Source organism: Chenopodium album, chromosome 8, assembly GCF_948465745.1.
Source record: "Chenopodium album chromosome 8, dcCheAlbu1.1, whole genome shotgun sequence".
Classification (NCBI taxonomy): Eukaryota; Viridiplantae; Streptophyta; class Magnoliopsida; order Caryophyllales; family Amaranthaceae; genus Chenopodium; species Chenopodium album.
This window is the reverse complement of record NC_137841.1, coordinates 62,425,151-62,445,209: the sequence shown is the minus strand read 5'-3', so window position 1 is coordinate 62,445,209 and position 20,059 is coordinate 62,425,151. Positions and strand designations below refer to the sequence as shown.

Genomic DNA, 20,059 nt, shown 5'->3' with positions numbered 1-20,059 from the left:
AACACGGTCATATTTGATAAGTGTAACACTTATTAAAACACGGTCATATTTGATAAGTGTAACACTTATTAAAACACGGTCATATTTGATAAATGTAACACTTATTAAAACACAAAAGGAAGTACGTAGTTCACACTCTTAAGACTTTTTAGATCTGTTTTGTATCTTGTGATACAATTATTAAACTATTTGAATAATATTTATCTTCATATGTAGTTAGTTACACATTTTGACTTTAACATTATTCACATATTCCCTTTTGATTGTGTTTTATATTTTGTACGAAATGAAAAACATATGTGGGATCTTATAAGTTCGTCACGATATATACATTTTCAAAATATTGACATAATTTTACTTATCAGTAATTAAAGATATCAATTGTTGAATTTGCGCATTGACAAACGTGACTACAAAAATGTGTCATCTAAAAAAACGGAGGAAATACATACTATTGTGGAAGCAAAACTAATTAAAGGGACGCTTGGCGATGTGTTATTCAATTTTTTTTTTATTTTCCAATTCTACTTTTTTACAAAAATATTATAATATAAAAATAAGGATTGTATCTAAAAATCATACAGATTTAAATTAACAAGAATTTATGGACAAAAATGTCAAAGTTCAACCAAAAAATTAGCAATGAGGCAAAATAATAATTGTACATCAGTGAACTAATTATTCATTTAGTCAAAATAATCATATGTATTATGAATACCTTCCCAAATCTCATTTTTAAAATATATTCAAATTTTCAATGGGTAAAAATAATGATATATCAACATGTTATAAAAGGATTTTTTTTTTTTTTCTCTTTTCAAAAGTTGTCAAGGATATATTATCTTTGTATAGTCTTCCCAAAATGAAACGACTTTTGAATTATTTCAAAATGTTGCCATGAATAACACATATATGCTATAAATAGAACATGACCTTTTGGTATCGTGTTTAATAGGATATATACTTGTGACATGTGTAATGAGGAAAATTTTCCTCATAAACATCTCATCAATGAGGAAAAAAAAATTATGAACAGTAGCAAGTGGGCCCCATCACCACTTGCTACTCATTTATTTATTTTTGGCTTACTGCACTTCTAAACGACATGTTTTGGGCGTCGTTGTTAATTACAACACCTCAAAACTCTTCGTTTTAAAGGTGCTATCAGCAAAAATTACTGTCACATAATTAATTAAACTAATAATTACTTTCAAATAATTAAACTAATATCAGCAAAAACTCGTCATGTAAATTCTTAATTAAACTGATAATTATTGTCAAATAATTAATCAAAAATTAAATAATTATAATTTATTTTTTTTATAACAAATTAATTATAATTAGATTTAGTTGTTTCATAATTGTTATTTTATAAAAAGTATAAATTGTAATGAAAACATAAATTAATAAAATATGGTGATTTGTAGGAGAGAGAAAATGTAAGTAGGGTATTGAAAGTGGATTGCTAAACACCGCCAACAAAAATGATCACCACCGCCAACATTTCGTGTGAATGGACAATCGTAGCCATACTACTTCACCATCCCTTCATCCTCCCGGCAACCCACAACCCCTTCCAACCGGCAATCACAACCCCTTTTGACCGAGACCCACCACACCCCCCTCTATTACAACGCACCACCTTCCCTATCCCGCGTGAAGGTGGTTTTTTTTATTTCAGGCAACCGTGGTAACCGGAGCCCAAAACCAGTTATCGTGCATGGTAACCGGAGCCCAAAACAAATTACCATGGATGGTAACTGGTTTTGGGCTCCGGTTACCACGCACGGTAACCGGTTTTGGGCTCCGGTTACCATGCACCTTAACCAATTCTATGGTAACCGGAGCCTGTTATCATGCACGGTAATCGATTTTGAGCTCCGGTTACCATACACGGTAATTAATTTTGGGCTTTGGTTACCGCGATTGCCTGAATTTTTTATATATTTTTTTTAAGGAGGGAAGTTGGTGGGTCGTCGGTGCGGTGGTGATCGTCGCCAGTCAGTGTGGTGGGGGTGGTGGTGGTGTTAGTCATCAATTAGGGTGGTGGTGTCAAGGTGTTAGTGATTGATGGAAAATGAGGATTGATGACATGACATCATTAATCATTAATCTATCTTTGTTTTACTCAAAAACATCATTTAATGTTTTGTATTTCCCATTGAAATATTTCATTATTGTTATTTGTCTTATTCTTTCCTCTTTAATTCACGTAAAATCTTACAAACAGAAATGTAATTTAGGGACGGAGAGAGTAAAAAAGGAAAGAAAAAATGTAATTTTAAAATACCCAAAAAGAAAAGCAGGAATGTAAAAAAGGGAGGGAGTAGTTTATTTTTCACATTGAAAAACTTGAAATTTCTGGTTCTCCCGATAGATAGTACTTCGGTACACCCAAACTCAAGGAAATGTAGAGAACAACCCATAGGCCTAAGTGCCTAACTGTATTTCTTATAAATAAAAAACTCAACCACTCATTATCAACTAAACCCACGTGTAACATTCATAAGCAAATCCAGTAATTATACTCCAATTTATAATTTTTTAATTTTATTTATATATAAACCCTTTTGATTTTCTGGGTGTTTTGTAGGAGCTAAGTTTACTGTAGAATTATTCTAACAAGTGTTCAACAATGTCAGTAAATTGTTGTTTTCTCCCCAATACCTCTAATCCAAGAACACCCATTTCTTTTCTCAGACAAAACAGGAAAAAACCTAATCTGGGTCATTTTCATTTCCCTCTAAATTCCTCTTATTCTCCTCCTAAATTCACTTGTCATCTTAGCATTGGTTTTGATGATATTCTTACAATCACCCAAAATAAGGTAATGGGTATTCTTCATTTTCAATAAATTTATTTTTTGGGGATTTTTCTTGTTCATTTTGGAAGTTTATTTATGTTTTCTGATTTTTTTTTTTTTTTGATAGGTTTTGATTGCAGCAGGTGTATCAGCAGCAATTGGGCAATTAGCAAAGCCATTTACATCAGTTTTGCTGTATGGCAAAAATTTTGATATAAAAGCTGTTATTCAAGCTGGTGGATTTCCTTCTACTCATTCTTCAGTGAGCACACACTTTCAGTTACTTGTGTTTATGATGTTGTTTGACTTTGATTTGATAATTGGTTTGTATGATATGCTTGTTCTGATTTTCTGAACAAAACCCTTCAAATTAAGTTTACATCCGAATTCGGAGAATTTGGTTGGTTAAATGGAGTTCAATTAGTGGTATTCATTTGTTTTCTTGGTCATATGTGTGATGGTACTTATTTTACTCTCTTACTCTCATCCATGAGTATTCCTTTCAGCTAGATAAGATGGTTAGTGTTGTAATCATTTACACTTGTCCTCAATTTGATGTGTCGTATTGCCTTAATTTCAAGTTATTTGACCATTTAACTAACATTACGTCATGTTAATGTAAATTTGTAATCACTTGATATATTAATGTATTATTAGCTTGAGCAGTTTAAATATGAACACAATATAACTTATTAGTCCTGAATCCAATGCAATAGCCAACTCTATGTATATTTATAACCTTATACTTCACTATTAGTTTGAAATAGAGGGGGGTAATTCTTTTCGGAGTAGGAAGTGATAGCAATATGAAGAAACATAATGAGAGAGATTTTCTAGTGTTGTAAGATGAGCATAAGATCTGACTATATCAAGATTTGTTGCAAGTAAAACCCTATCTTGTTCCCTGTTCGCTATATAAGTTGCTTTTTAACTCCCAAAAATTTCATAGTATTACAAGATAGGATCATATCATCAAATGCTATTTTATCATAATATATACACAACTTATACAGTGAGTCCAGCAAGAGAGAGTAGTTAAGAGCTTGAGTGGAATGTATTGTTCAAGTCTATATGGATGGTTATAAAGAAAACCCTGTCCCCTGTTGTGTTCACCGTTTAAGTTTTGCATTATCCTCTTCATAATAATGCAAGGAGCACAATAGAAGATCCTCAGTGTTTTAAGTTGTGGGTAATGAACCAAATGATACATGGCCATAGATGTACCTTCTTGTCTTGTGTCATATTGGAAAATTCCAGTGAATATATTAAAACGTAGTTTTCCCAAATTTGAAAGTTTGCACATACTTGGATGGTTCATAGATAAAAGATCTTAAAATAAATGCTTTTAAAAAGGCGTTACGTTCCAAGATATATCAGTGCTTGAGTGCACATACAAAGTGTTATTGTGCTCTGCTTATTCTAGCATAACACCCCGCTCCTTGATTTCCCAATAATAAGCCTCTTATATATATATATATATCTTCTATTCTTCTTATCTATAAAACTAAATAGTTTATTCTATGTCCAAAAAAAATAAGAGAATTAATATAACTAAATAGTAAAATACTTATATGTAGCATACTAGGTTTGTCAAGATGGTAATTTTGGTGTTTGACATAAATGTGTGCGACTGCTTTCACGCCCATCATATGAAGGGTATTTTTGTAAGCTGTATAGGAAAATAGGACTGCTGTTATTGAAATATTTCATTTCAGCATGCTTACTGTGAAGCAAGTGAAAGTGCCTTTTGTATGGTCCTTGTGTGATGTGGTAGTTTCTTTTCTGATATGAGATTTGAGAAAACTTGGTTTATGTGTCAATATATTTTGGCATACCGATGTTTGAAGTAGTGTCCCTTGTGTTTAGTTATTATAGCGTGTCATTATATGGAATACTACCTATAATTGTAGTTTGGGAGATTGGGTTTTTGTATGCTGATATTTTTGCATTTCTTAGGTCTTCTGTTTTTCCAATTGACAGGCAGTTGTGGCTGCAGCGACTTCTCTGGCACTTGATAGGTTGACTCTTGTAAAATCTTTTGTTTAGCAAAGCTATTATTTTTACTCTTTATGTTTCTCTTCATTTTATTGCACTCGTGATATGTCCTTTATTTGTTATTTTGACATGTTTTATATTTAAATGCAGGGGCTTCTCGGATTCAATATTTGGAATGAGTGTTGTTTACGCAGGACTTGTTATGTATGATGCACAGGTATAAGACAATGTATTCATTTACATTTGGTGACATCTATTTTTCTGCTGTTCCTTGCACCCACCTCCTTTTGCCAATAGCCCTGTATAATTTTTATGAAGTCAACCTAGGCACCTAGCCTGTACTTTGGGAAAGAGCTATGTGGATCACTGCAGCCAACACAAGAGAACGATACACATTGTTTTACTGTACTGTTTTTCCGGGTGATAAATTTGTTCTAAACAACTTAAATCGGTGGCCCCTGATTTTTAAATACATTTTCTTGTCAGGGAGTAAGGAGAGAAGTTGGAATTCATGCTAGAACACTAAACAGGCTGCTGATGGAGGACCAGATAAAGTCTGTAATGAAAGACAATGAAGAAATCAGAAATTCTGTACCAGAAAAGTCATCTGCGACAAACATAAAAAGCTCACGTTTCCTTGAAGAACCGAATACTTTTAGTAAAGAACCGACAACTGCAACTCAATTACTCGGATCTAGGCTACTGAACAGTACAGCTGAGAGGGGGAAAGAATTAGAGAAAACTAATTCTAATGTAGCTCTAAAAGAATCAATTGGTCACACTGAGGTTGAAGTTATAGCAGGAGCACTATGGGGTTTCCTCGTAACCTTGACTGTTTATGCCATTATGTGATCATGGCTTGTTCAATATCTTCTATATTTATAGCATACAAAATTCTTATTGTGACAGTCTAATACCAATGTCACTTGATCATGTTTTTCATAGATAGTTAAATGTGTTGAACTTGATTAGCCAAGGAGAAACATGGTTCTTAGCAGAGCTGGTGAGCTCTGGCCATTTTTGTTAGGATATGAATCTGGGCATGAATTATGCTGCTCTTGGTTCTACCAAGTTTTGCGCGGCCATGTTTCTGAGAAAACATGAAAATTTCACCAAAATTGTGTGTTTCAAGAGATACAATACGGAATTACGTTAAAATCTTTTCCTCATTTCCTTCTGTAGATGCTTGGTTATTCTACCCCCATTATTTTCCTCTCTCCTGTTTTCTTGAACCAAAAATGATTCGACACTCCAATCGTAATTGACACCCCCCATCAAACAAATATTGACCCAAATAAGCGAATATCTCATCACCATATATGATCTGGGCAGAAATAATCCAAAAACCCAAAACTATTACAAGAAACAATCTTAAATTAGTACAAGTGAGAAGCTGCAATAAGTCTTACAGACGAAACTGACTAGGCTTGCCTTCACAATCTAGGCTTGATTATAGGTTTTTGGGTGAGTTTAAAGTTTTATAGTGACATTGAAACTTCTAGAAATATACTTACCTCCATTTTTTTTTAGTTGACACGTATTTCTTTTTAGGAAGTTTTTTTTAGTTGACACATTTCCTTTTGGGGTAAGTATTTTACCTTACATTTACTATCTACTCCACTTGATTTATCATTCTCTCACTCTCTTTCCTCTCCTTAATATATGTGCCTAAATCAAACGCGTCAACTAAATAGAAACGGAGGAAGTATATATCATCAAAGGATGGTTAAGTCTGTCATTGACACACCATCTCAAGAAAACATGTCCATGAACCCGGTGCACAAGATACTATCTTGAAACCATCTTTAGAATATACACACTAAGCAAGTGGAGATCAAAGTTGGACATCATGAACAAATCCATAACCTTTTGGTGAAACCAAGAGTAAGTTTGTCAGTTGTATCAATCTGCATTTACATTATAATACGATACTATCATCATAACCAAAACCTCAGATAAAATGCGAGTTCCCTAGAATCTATTAACATGTGTGTAGGCGTTAGAACACTAATCTATCAATTCATATTGAAAAAATGTTCACAAGAATCACTATATCCAGATAGGATCGAGAAAAGATATCAGTTTATGAACTGTGAACTTCGTAGCAGCTACTCTATTTCTTCAGACATCAACGATCATTAACAAGCTTCCTCTCTTATACCTTTTGTTCTTGAGCGGGTCCAAATAACTCTCTTAGCCATTTATCTCTATCTAACATAAGCTTCCGGAGGTGGTTGCTCTGGAATCTGTAGAGGGAACTTAAATGGGTTATACACTTATACATGACAAATAGGATCCTATGCACCAGAATCTGAAACCAAATGAATAACATTTCGTACTCAAAACAGGTATGTGAACCAACTTTCATATTGCAAGATTTCAAGGATTATGATAATTTGTGTTATAGACTGAATTCTACTGATTTAATTAAGCATAATTAGTATTTAATTAAGGCTAAAAGCTTAAACATTTGATTGATTAAAGGTTGGATTACATAAGGATAGTCATAACTTGAGGTTATGAATCTCTCAGTAGCTTTAGGCTACAAATCTCTCTAGTAGCTTGAGGCTACAAGTCTCTCAAGAGGTTCACTCAATTTCTGCCTACCTTCTATGTTACACATACTAACTTATACTAATGGTCAAGGTTGACCTTAAAGCTTACATGTGACTTCTAAACGAAAATGGAAAAACCATAATAAAACATACTAAAAGCTGATTGCTTTCTTTCCTTCTCTTCTTCTTAATTAAATTTGTCTTTTACTTAATTACCCCCTAAAGTTGGTCTATTACAATTTGCCCATTACTTGAATTATGATAATTGCTAGCAAAATTGGCCTCAACACTCTGAACTATGGCTTGAGTTTGTACTTTGCTTAGTTGCCAAAACACCACAAACTAATGAATTGGGTGCAAAGTGCAACTTTAGTGAGTTTTCCGGCCACCATTCTCAATGAAGCCGGTGAATTAAATTTTTATTTTTCGATTTGCGTGCCGAAAAATATCCCGTAAAGTTCGGGGGTCATTTTGACCCTTTAAGGACCTAAATTGAGCTCGAAACAAGGAAAAACATAGCGCACATGATTCGTTTAGTGTGTTATATCACATCTCGATTTGTGTGTCATTGTTTTTCTAAGCCGTATTGAGTCATTTACGCTATTTTTTTTTTGCTTGTTTCGAACTCAATTTGGACTCTTAAGGTTCAAAATGACACCTGAAATCTTTACGGGACATTTTTCGGTACGCAAATCGAAAAAAATCACCGGCTCCAATGAGAATGGTGGCCGGAAAACTCACTAAAGATGCGCTTTGCACCCAAGTCATTAGTTTGTGGTATATTGACAACTAAGCAAAGTACAGGGGTGCACCCAAGCCATAGTTCAAAGTGTTGAGGCCAATTTTGCCACAATAGTCACTCCACAACAATTACTACTTAGCTACGAAGTATTACATTGGGTCCAAACCAAATAACTCATTAAATAATTGAGTATTACTAAGCTCCACCGTCTCTTATTTTTAGTAAAGACATCAAGAAATCCAATCATACACTATTAGAATTTGGAAATAGCCCTGTTCTCTAAACCTGATTTTTGCTGAACTTAAATTATTTTAAGGGTAAATTCAACTTTCTCTCATAGTAAATCTGGAATTCTTAATCTCTGAGATTACTGGGGCTCCCTCTTATTTTTATTGAGCTTAAATTATTTTTGTTAAACTTAAATTAAATTCACTGATATTACAATATAATTGATGAGCTTAAATTATTTGTATAGATTAAAACTTATATTTTACTATAATTGCGGTCAAAAGCTCACTGGACATATATTTGTTGAACTTAATTTACTTTGGTTGAGCTCAACATTTTTTTACTCAGCTGAAAATATTTTCCTCCACTAATTTTTTTTTTTTTTCCCCAATATAATTTGAATAAGGTGAAGACAACAGGCCTAATTATTTCAATACATCCCGATGACTACTAATTCAAGTGAGGGGGGGTTACTCTTCCTATGATCATATGAGCACTTCTCATATTTCACTGTATCCCAGAATACCAGGACGCTGCTCACAAAAAGTCATTACACACTACATTGAGAACTTTCTTGAGCAGTGTTAACAAATTTACAACTTTGCACTTCACCATAAGGATATTTTTGGCAGCTTATAAAAGCTATTATACTATAATATAGATATGTAAGTTCAACGAGCTGAAGAAATGGTGATAAAAGGTTTACCTCTCCAAGCTTCCACTCCTGCTTCAACCAAATGCTTGCATCTACAGCTGAGATCTCTAGAGGATTGTTGTCTCTGAAAACAAGAAAATCAGAACCAAAGTAGTGTCAATATGGTCACAGGTATATAATAAAATTTAAGGTTTAAACATGAAGGAGGGTGCAGATACAAGATCATGTTCTGCCAAGAATAGGTCACAGTTAAAGTGCATAACATCTATCAATCAGATCAAATACATCAGTTTACACATTAGTTTTGTGATATGTAAAGATGCCAATGATCGATATGTTATGCTACACTTACATCGTTTGTTGAACTCCATTAGCACCAACAAATCCATTGAAAGTTGTAGTAGAATTGTTGACTGCAGGAGTCTGAATATCAAGTGATACTGATGAAGTTGAAGGTAGTTGGCTGCCTTGACTATTTATACCACTATTGCCAAAGCCTCCTGTGTTGGAAGTAATTGGAGCTCCACCTGTTTGCACTGGCACTTGAGGCCCTTGATTATTCATTCCAATATTACCGAAGCCTACCGCAGGAGGAGTAAAGGTATTCCCCCCTGCTTCTTGAACTCTCATGGCACTGTTGCCAAAGAAGCCACTTGTGTTGGCAGCAAAACTTCCTCCTGGCTGAGCAGGAACTTGAGTGCCAAAAATACCTAGTGAAATAGAGGTTAGTTAAACAATTTATCTCCATGTTGCAAGATGAGGAGATATATTCAGTACCTTGACTACTCATGCCACTATTGCCGAAGCCACTTTTGTTGGCAGCAGGCAGAATTCCACCTGGTTGTGCAGAAACTTGAGTGCCAAAGGGACCTACAGATTGTAAAAGCTAGTTAAACAATATCTCCGAGTGGCGAGATGAGGAGATGAATGGAGACCCTACTGATGAAAGGATACCATGTATGGCACATAGACTCAGCTAAAGTATCCAACATATATGTATAAGCCTTGGACAAGGACATTTATCGGATAATGGTGCATTTTTTTTACTTAAAGTGTCCAAGTATCCATTCTCAGCATCTCACGTAGGAATCTCTAGTACTTAAATAGAAAAGAGAAGAATACAGGATAGCAAATGCTAGATGCACTGGGACGTGAAAGGTGCACTTGCTAACCTGAAGGAGCACTATTTCCTCCAAATGGGCCAGGGCCTTGGGATTGCCCAAAAGCACTGTTTGATGGAGTAGAAGGCCTGCAACAAGTGATTGCTCAACCATATCAGGTAAACTGAATCATAGTAGAATCATAAAAGTATAGCAGAAAATTTATTCAGAGCTCCAACATTTACAGATTACATGGTAGTATAGTACTGATATGAAGCATTATGTTTGACATTAGCATGTTTTTTGGAGCCCCTCTTAGGTTACTGTTTGCGTTCACTGTCCAGGCACAATAAATGCACAATTTTATGCTTGACACAACTACCTAGAGCTAAATGCTCAACATAGTGATACTTGCCTTACACCAAATGAAAGGTTAGGAGATGGACTCTGTTGATTTGAAGGTGCAAATGAAGAAAAACCACTATTTTGAAGTGTCGGTGATGGTGAGCTGGCGTTAGCTGCTGGAAATAAGCTTTGGTTCGGCTGAGCAGGAAGTGTATTCTTTGTATATGGATTTTTAAGCAAGTTTTCAAATTCGATCTTCTTAGAATTCACTAAACCCCTTTCTCTTTCAACCTGTGCAAGGAAGAGTTTAGTCATAGTAAAAAAAAAAAATTCAACAAACTCAAAGTAAGTATGTCACCCAGAACCCCAGTGTCAATAATCCAGAAAGGAAATAATAAAGCTACTAGTTCTAAACAAAAACAACAGTCCTTAGCTAACAATATGGCTTCAGCACAAACTAACTCAACAAAATTGGTCATGAAACAAAGATTTTCCATGCAGGTAAATTACAGAAGACTTACAAAATATGAAACCAAAAAGAACTGATGAGATTACCAAACACAAATATTTTAGCAGGAAAGAGGAAACAAATTTAATACAAAAGGCTACGATCTTTTTCCCTGTTAAAAAAGTATATTTTCTGTCAATTCACATATGTAGAACAAACCGCAGTTATCCTACTTGAAAAAACTAATGCATTCCCATGATTCCATGAATCCCTTTAGTATTAATAGCTACAGACTCCACAGTTTCATTACAGACAATACGGTTCATCAAAATACAAAACTTTATCCAGACTTCAGAAAAACTACTGTGTACAGCTATTTCACAGGTAAATACTTTGTTTTCCATTGAGCACCAATCAGCATAAACATAGAAAAATTCACATTGAATGGGAATAATGTATCTTGCAAGCCAACTAGGAAGAAAATAATGTATGTGTAAGATAAATGATGATCATCAAAGAGACAAAGACCCCTAAAGATCAATAAATTTCAACAGACTGCAAATTAATGCCTCATTTAGCAGTGAAGGCAAAAGGCTTACAATTGACTGCAAACTGGTGCCACATTTAGCATCATCATATGCCACTGCCCGCAACTCTTCATAACTAATATCACCGGTAATATCACATGGAAAGCTGCAAAAAAAAAGATAGTTAAAAATAAACCTATCCTTGGAATATTAGTAATAAAATATAGATTAAAAATAATCCTATCCTTGGAATATTAGTAATAAAATATAGAACCTGAGGAGCCATATATTTTTGAATTTTTAACACAGCTCGAAAAGGCACTAATGGATAACATTTTCACCTTTAGATATTACTCCAAACATATTAAATACACCTTAGGAGTGGGTAAACAAGATAAAATGACATGTATTTTCAACAGTTCGCTCTCACATACATCTTGCTATGCATACTATTAAATATTAATGCAATTGCAATTATATTCTAAAAAAACATTAACTAAAAATAAAAGAAAAAAAAAACAAACTAAAAAATTATCAGTCTTTTCAAGATAGAGAGTGATAGGCACACACACGCATGTGCGCGGACACACGCCTGAAATTTAGTATCATGCATTTTATTTTAAAAGAGAAGAGTAACCAAGGATCAATTAAGTCAGTGTGCTTAGCCTGGAAAGGGTTGTTGTGCTTAACATGACAAACACTAGACCTTTCTTAAGAAGGAGAAAACTTAACAGCATCAAAACACTAAATCCAACTTAATCTCACAAGTGTAATCAGGCAAGAACACTACTCGGTAAGATCAACTCTTTTGAAGTCTTTGTATTGTATACACGGCATCCTCTTCTTCGTTGAAACCCTCTCGAGAAGTGGGGTTCAACTGAAAATCTAAATTAGTTTATCACTTTTAGTATTGATTGAGATGCTCAGAAAACCTGCTCTGATATCAAATTTTGTCAACTTGGAGATTTATGTCAATAAAGGTAGTACAAGGAACCATCCAATCAGAGATTCATGAAACAGCCAAACTTTTTGATGATGACTTATCAATTCATTAGAAAACTCATAGTAAACACTTTACCAGGAGACTCAACTACTGAAACTTGTTATCAGAGTAATGAAAAATGCTTCCTTCTCAATAAACAAAGATATAAACAAACACAGGCTAAGACAAACAGATGTGGTAAACAACACCTATTATCTATAGTCACCAAAAAAAGACTTACTATTTAAAATGTCCATAACATGTTAGCTTCCAAAGTGGACTCTCATTCTGAAAATCTTCAGCAATTTGACGCTTGCAAGAATCCGGATCTGTACACCTACAGATACCAAATTACCACATCATAAGTAATGGACAACTTGAAAGAAGAAACTAGAAAATTGTTCCTCTCATTCTCCAGACATGAAGAAAAATTACATTAAACTTACTTGTGACTAGCAGCCTGAGACTGATTCTGGGGCTGTTCTGAGCGAACCCATTTATTCTCAAAAGGCTGTGGATTCACAAATTGAAATCAGTAAATAGCAAAAGAATCTTATTATCAGTGGTCATATAAGATTTTTTAAATAAACAAAACTAAAAAAAAGTTCAGATTGACTGCAAGTAGCTGATCATTGTGGACAATGGAGAAGCTCCTCACTAAGAAAACATAGAGATTTCAGGTAAGTGGGGACAAGAACCTTATTTGAATTCGGTTGCCCAAATCCTCCTGAAGAACCACTATTTTGGACACCAAAACCAAAGGGATTGGGCTTCTGCTGCTGGAAAGGTGTGGCAGTCTGCGAACCAAACCCAAAAGCATTGGATTTTTGCTGTTGCTGAGTGGCGTGGGAGAATTTACATTTATCACCAAAACGACAGCTGAATGAAATATGAGAATTGTGATGATCAGAATACCAAAATAAGCCAGCTTTATTTTTTCAAGAAAACACAAATATTACAAATTTCTTTTGATTTGGTAAGGTTGCATGTCAGAGGTTGCATACAGCTCCTTTTTTTACAATATTAACTCCCACTTTCACCATTTCACGAATATTATTGTACACTGATTTCCCATATTCAAGTTAAATTCTAATTAGAATTATGGCAAAATTATATCAGGTGAGTTCCACTTTTTACAAACCCATGATACTAAAGGACCCAATACATACACTTACTTGGTTACTCTAAAACTCTAAAAGTGAACCGGTGAAGATACTAAAGTCAAATATACACTTATGAATTACAAAGCTTAAATTGCCATTTAAAGACACTTTATAAGCTCTTCCAATGCAAATTTAATGGTGCAAAAATAAGCAAAATTTAAAAATCACTTTTTCCTTCTCAACAAAATAAAGACTTCAAGTCAAATAAGAATAATGGAAACCAAGGGAATTCGTAATTGAATGGACTTTCTTTACTATCATTTGCTTTCCTTCCTACTAATACTAATACAATTACCAAATCAATGAATCATAAACATTAATTTATTACTTCTTTCATGTTTTATTTTCCATTCTACTCCGTATCTGTATTAAGTTACATTCGGAACAATCGAAAACTTAATCCAGTCTCAAGAAATGCAAATTTATACAACAAAACTCATTGTCTTAGCTCAAATAGCACTTCTTCTCAAAAGAATCTTGGCCACCATTCTGGGTATTCTCCAAATTCTTCCTTATACCAATGAACTCTCTACCAAATTAACAACAAATTAACTATTCTGGGTATTTTCCAAATTCTTCCTTATACCAATGATGTATTCATCATTCTTCCACTCAAGTATTCAAGTATGTAGAAATTCAATTCTCTTCCAAAACAATGTCAAATTGAAGAGCAAAAACTCCCAAATTCCAACCCATCAAAACCCACAAACAAAAAATTGGAAAAACACAAAATTACAGAACAATAGTGAAATTAAAGGACACCCATAATAATTTGTATAAAAAAAATTACAGAGAAAATTGCAGGAAAATAAAGAAGGTAGAAAAGGTAGCTTACCTCCCACGCAGAAAATTTCTGCAAGGTTCTTTCTTAATGGGCATATTTGATCTGGGGAACACTTCTTTTACTGCAACACTGAACAGAAAGACTGAAATGTTCAACGTTGGAACTTTATTGTTTGTGTTATATACACCAAATTTGATTGAGGTTTTGCTAAGAGCTTTGCAAATTAGCGTTTTATTCAATCTAATAAATAAATATATTTCACCAAAATAAAAAAAGGGAGAATTCAAGTTAATCTGAGAAAAAATTAAAATAGAAAATGAAGAGCCTATTTGGCATCATTTTTTATTTTCAGTTTTCTGTTTTTTTATTTTCAGTTTTCAAAATTATTATAATTTTAATATGTTTAAATAATTTTTGATTCATTATGGGACATATATCCTATACTCTTAAAAAACAAAAAACCACAGCAATGTCAAACGAACTCGAAATTGTTGGTGTATGGATTTTTTTAAAACCCTAATAAATAGGGAGTAATAACTATGTACTAAAGACCCTTCATGATCGTTAATCTTTTTTTTTTTTGAGGAAAAATTAATTTTAAATTAGTTGTTGATCGGTTGGGCCTGTTAGGAGAAAAAAAAACGCAAGTGAAAGTTATGAAATAATCGAAAAATGAGATTATTAAAAAAAAATTATTCAAAGATGAGATTTTTAAAACCAACTTTTCTAATAAAATATCATACATGATGAATAATACTCGTATTGTAATATTAGGACGTTTTGTGTGTGTGTGGTTGGTCACACTATTTGCCCGCTTGTAAAAGAACAAAGTAACCCCTATAACACTGGCTAAGTAACTTCTATGGGCATGTTCGGCAAAATATAGTTGTGAAGGTAGCTGTAGCTGTGGAGATAGCTGTGAGCTGTGGAGATAGTTGTTAGCTGTCAATAAGCTGGTAGCTGTGAAAAAAGATAATTTAGGTATGATTGTTCGGTAAAGTAGTGGTTGACTAGCTGTTACATTTAAGAATCAATATTTTATTTTTAAAACTATACATTAAATTCTCAAAAGCTACTTCAAAAGCTACCTCTAACTTCAAAAGCTAATAATCCTAGCTTTTAATAAAAGCTACCTCCACCACTAAAAGCTACTTGAACCATTACTTTGCCAAACACTCACATTTTTTGTTGAGTAGTGGTTTGACTTGGTCAAACCACTAAAAGCTACTCAAAAGCTAGCGCCGAACACGCCGTATATCACCGATGAAGTAACCTTGTAACATTAACCGGGTAACCCCTATCAACACTAACGAAGTAACTTTTATAACACTAACAAAGTAACTCGATGGTGGCTGTCATACAGTGTGGATAGCCACATAAAAGAATTTGTGTGTAAATAAAAAAAATGTTTAATACAGTATAATTATATTAGAATTGATAGAATTTATTAGACCTAATTAAACTTATGTTAGACATGATTGAAACTTATTACTCCATATGTAAATAAAATACGTAGTAATAATGTTGTATAAAAATTGTTAAATTAGTCTCATTTTACTTCAAAAAAAAAAATCTCAATTTGTAAATTAAAAATATTAATGGTCAAACATATGCAAAACAAAAGGATATTGTGCTTCTGTGCATCACAATCTGAGCATATAAAGAGTTTCTGTTTTGGGTGTTTTTGTCCCTTGGGAGAGTTACGTCACAAAGTCTGATCCGGCTGAGCTGTACCTGCAAAACAACGGAGACTCCGGGTGGTTGGAGCTCCGCCTCCGACGATCAAGTTAGTAACTTGAAACGGAATAAAGAGAACGGAAATTGAGGTGGGTATCTGCTCGGATTCCAAGCTCAGGTCTTTCTCTGATGTAAGAGAATAAGGGTGTAATAAGTGATTCAATGTGTCCCCAAAATGGGGAAATATCTCCCTATTTATAGGGTCGTTGGAAAATGTGCCCCTACCTAGGTCACTTGACCTAGATTCTAGTGGGTTGCGCCATTTTACGGCGCTCCTAGGAGTTTGGGCCTTTGAAAGCCGCCATTTCAGAAAACATATGTGAGGGCGCCAAGTATCAAGAGGATGTTGAGCCACATGGACCATCCTGAGCTCGACACGTGGCGACCTCTCATTGGTCCACGTGTCTAGGGTAAAAATACCCTAAACATTTGCCCCTCACAGGTCGCACGTGCATGTCACGTGGGGCCTGTGACACGTGTCCACTTTTCATAGGTGAACAGTAACGGGTAAAATTTTGAATTTCAAATCAAAATTTTCCCCCCACTTTTACTTTCTATAAATAGAAAGTTACCCCCCTCCTTTTCACACCTTACGTTCATATTGACTTTTTAGAGAGAGAAAAAGAGATTTCTAGAGAGAGTTTCCTCTGCTCCCGCCTGCATAACAGCAAGTTTCAAGCTTCCGAGTGCTAGCAGTACATCACCCGGTTCACCGGCTGAAGCGGTTTTCAGATTTTCCAGAGTCAAAGCAAGGTAACCGCCTGTACCATTTTAGCTTTTCTTCCCTTCAATTTACATACCATTTTTTTTTGCCTGTATGCCCGGCTTCTTTTAGAAAATAGAAAATATAAATGAGTTCCCAATCCACCCACTCGGCACTGCCTAGGACACTCAGCCGATCCGGGCCGATCTCCCGGAACGGCTGAGTCTAGAACAGGGGGTGCCTCTTCTGGACTGTCAGAACCAATATGCTCATCTCCGAATTCCTCCCTCTCTGTGTCTGTGCAGGACACAATGGCCAGAACGAAACAAACGGCCAGGCAGTCTAAAAGCCGGCGCACCATGAGAGTGCCAGCCGATGAGGTTTTCCCGGAAGGGGATCCGAGGAATTGGGAGGAAAGCGGATCTGACGAAGAGGCTCCCTCTACCTCTGGGAGCTCTGGAGTAAGAGAGGCGGACGGCGAACGAGCCGCCTCCTCAAATGAAGTCGGCGACGCTGAAGCCGGCCAGGGATCAAGGACGGAATCCTCCGGCTCTGACCAGGGAGATTTTGCGGCTGACTATCAGCAGCCGCCCAAAGTTGCCGACCATCCCAACCCCAAAAGAACCCGGATGCTGCCGAGTAACATTGCCCTTCTTAATAGCGGGTTCAGGGCTTTTAAAGAGAAACATCCATTTGGAAGGGGTTGGGAAGTTATTGTCCCTCCGGCTGATGCTGTGATGGCCTGGGGGGACGACATTGACCACGCAGATGACTACTTCATTTGCTATGAGGCGGTTATAGAAGCCGGCCTCCGGTTCCCCCTCCACCCCGGTATTAGGAAAATCCTCAAGGGGTATGATCTGGGAGTTTGGCAACTCACCCCTAATTCGTGGGTGAACATATTAAGTTACATCGCCGCCTGCGAGTTCCAAAACTTGAACCCCAGCTTTTCCGCCTTCGCTCATATGCACTACCTGAGCAAGGCCCCAGGCGGCCATGGGGCATGGTATACGCTGACTACCTTGCCCCAATATCTAATGACTTTGGACAAAGTGTCCAAGTGGTCCGGGTGGAAGGACAAGTTCTATTTGATTTCCTCTCCAACCCTAAGACACAACCGGACATTGCGCCGGTACAATACTGAGTCGGCTCTTCTTGGACGTAAATGCCCTCTCCCGGCACTATCTACTAAAGCCCGGGAGCAAATCATGGAGCCGGGATTTTTTGAAACCACAACTGAGCCCATGGGGGATGGGACTCACATTATTGTTCCCAAGAACTGGATCCCCCATCCGGACTTCTTCAAAGATGAATGCTTCTTGTCCGCCTGCGGACTGAGTACGATGTTTCCTAGGGGTAGAATACTTCTCATCCAGAATGATTGTCATTTTATTCTTATTGCAAACTTGCCTTGATTCTTTCTAACCTTAAAATTCTTGTTTTTGCAGAAGAAGCCCTGAGGATGGTTGACCAGGATAAGACTCCTGCTAAATCTGCGGCGCAACTACGCAAGGAGGCGGCCCTTGTCAAAAAGGCAGCCGTCGAGGCTAAAGACACGAAGAAAGGCGGGGTAAGACCACCTGACTTTATGTTTGCATTTTTATTTATTATTATTATTATTATTTTTATATATATATATACCGGTTGGGTATACTTATATTTTGCTTCTTTCTCAGGAGTCCGCCAAGAGAATCCCTCGATCATTCTCAAAGCTTCTCAAAAGGCAGGGAGATGATCTGGAGAAGACTCCGGCTGCTAAAGCCGCAAGGAAGGATCCCCCCCAGAAGCAAAGTTCTGCCCAATCCGGTCGTCCAACGACTGGGGGCAAATCCCCTGCTGTTCTGAAGAAACTGAGTGAAAGCTCAGAACAGAAGAAAGCGCCGGAAGCCTCTATGGCATCGAAGGGTGGCGAGCCACCTAAGGTTGCAAGCGGTGCGGCAACCACTGGGGAGGAGAACAAGCCGGAGACCCATCCGGAAGTTCATGGTAAGGAACAAACTGAAATACCTTGGCCACTTGATTTTATGAGAATCAAGACTAAGGTTGATTCTTCAAAAGGGTCAGTCAGCAGCCGGCAACGGATGAATTCCAGCTACGCTGCTTCTATCTCACAAAGAACTACTTTTGATGCAGATCTGACTCCTGACCTTCCGGATCTCGCAGGCTTCGCGAAGCGGATGGTGAGGACCCTCACCCGGTCTGAGAAGGCCTCCATACCTGATCTGCAGGTCGTGGACTTCGACCGGATAATGGGCTCTCTGGCTGAGGTACATAATTCCTCTATCTTGATGTCTTTAATCTTTATTTTGACTAAGTAACTCATAAACCGGTTGTTATTGACTCAGGCTATGGTGAGAGTGGACAATCTCCGGGGTCCCTTCAGGCGGAAGCAAGAAGAGGTAAATGACGCCAAACGGAGGGCCCTAGAAACCTCAACTTTGCTGAACATTCTGATTATATGTGTAATTTAAAGATTAAAGCAGTAGAGTTGAAACAGGAGGAGCTGATCCGGAATTTGACGGCTGCAAACGATGAAGCTAACAGCCGGGCTGATGACCTTGATAAGCAGCTGAAAGATGCCAAATCTGATCTCAAGGCATTAGAAGATGCTGACAAGGAGAATGCCCAACTCCGGATTGACAATGACCGCCTGAGGCTTGAGCTCATGACCCAGCGCAACAAGCAGTCGGATGAGCTGGCCCGGGAGCAGACTCGGCTGACTGAGGAGAATGAACGGGACAACTTGGCCCGGCTGAAGATCACCTGGGGCCTCCTCTACCCAGAAATAGACTTTGAGGTCTATAAGCTGAGGTATGATTACGCCACTGAGGTGTATGATGCCCAGCAACTGGGTGATGCTCCTCCGCCTCGCTTCCAAGACTGGGCTGCTGAGCAGGGATATGAAGTCTCTGATGATGAGGAGCCGGCGGATGATAATCAAGAGGGCCAAGCCAGCCAAACTCAGCCGGAGAAGACTCCGCCTCAGCCTTAGGCGAGCCTCCCACCTTTCTGCGGCAGCATGCCAATCAATATTATTTACCGACTTGCATGCCGTGTTTTGTTGTATCTTTTTACCAACCATGGGGTTGGGTTAACATTTTTACTTTCTTTCCTCACCGGATGTGTCCGGTTAACAATTATTCTGGCCTTTGTGCCATTTCAAATATAAATGAAGTATTCCGACTCAGTCGGATTTTATATATGTCTGTTTTAAATTTGAATTTTTCATGTGTATGCAATTATTCTGGCCAAGCATGCGGCAATTTGCAATCCGGGTGCTCTTGCCCCTGGG

General features: G+C 36.7%; 2 protein-coding genes across 3 annotated transcripts; one reads left to right on the top strand and one right to left on the bottom strand.

Moving 5' to 3' along the window:
- Positions 1–2,498: 2,498 nt before the first annotated feature.
- LOC145556218 (uncharacterized) lies at positions 2,499–5,746 on the top strand. The gene is made up of 5 exons (XM_081617871.1): positions 2,499–2,827; positions 2,931–3,065; positions 4,784–4,821; positions 4,949–5,015; positions 5,285–5,746. The coding sequence occupies exons 1-5, from the start codon at positions 2,636–2,638 to the stop codon at positions 5,648–5,650; spliced, it is 798 nt and encodes a 265-aa protein (XP_081473997.1). The 5' UTR covers positions 2,499–2,635; the 3' UTR covers positions 5,651–5,746.
- Positions 5,747–6,644: 898 nt separating this feature from the next.
- On the bottom strand, positions 6,645–14,592 carry LOC145556217 (zinc finger CCCH domain-containing protein 46-like). Of its 2 annotated transcripts, XM_081617870.1 has the most exons (11): positions 14,379–14,591; positions 13,079–13,259; positions 12,827–12,891; positions 12,622–12,717; positions 11,471–11,564; positions 10,494–10,714; positions 10,151–10,227; positions 9,756–9,848; positions 9,331–9,688; positions 9,030–9,102; positions 6,645–7,044 (listed from the first exon to the last, which is right to left on the bottom strand). In XM_081617870.1, exons 1-11 carry the CDS (start codon positions 14,420–14,422, stop codon positions 7,006–7,008), a joined length of 1,341 nt encoding a protein of 446 aa, XP_081473996.1. In that variant the 5' UTR covers positions 14,423–14,591; the 3' UTR covers positions 6,645–7,005. The 2 variants fall into 2 exon arrangements, with proteins under 2 accessions (XP_081473996.1, XP_081473995.1); XM_081617869.1 differs by lacking the exon at positions 6,645–7,044 and having other exon boundaries at positions 8,861–9,102; positions 14,379–14,592.
- Positions 14,593–20,059: the final 5,467 nt, after the last annotated feature.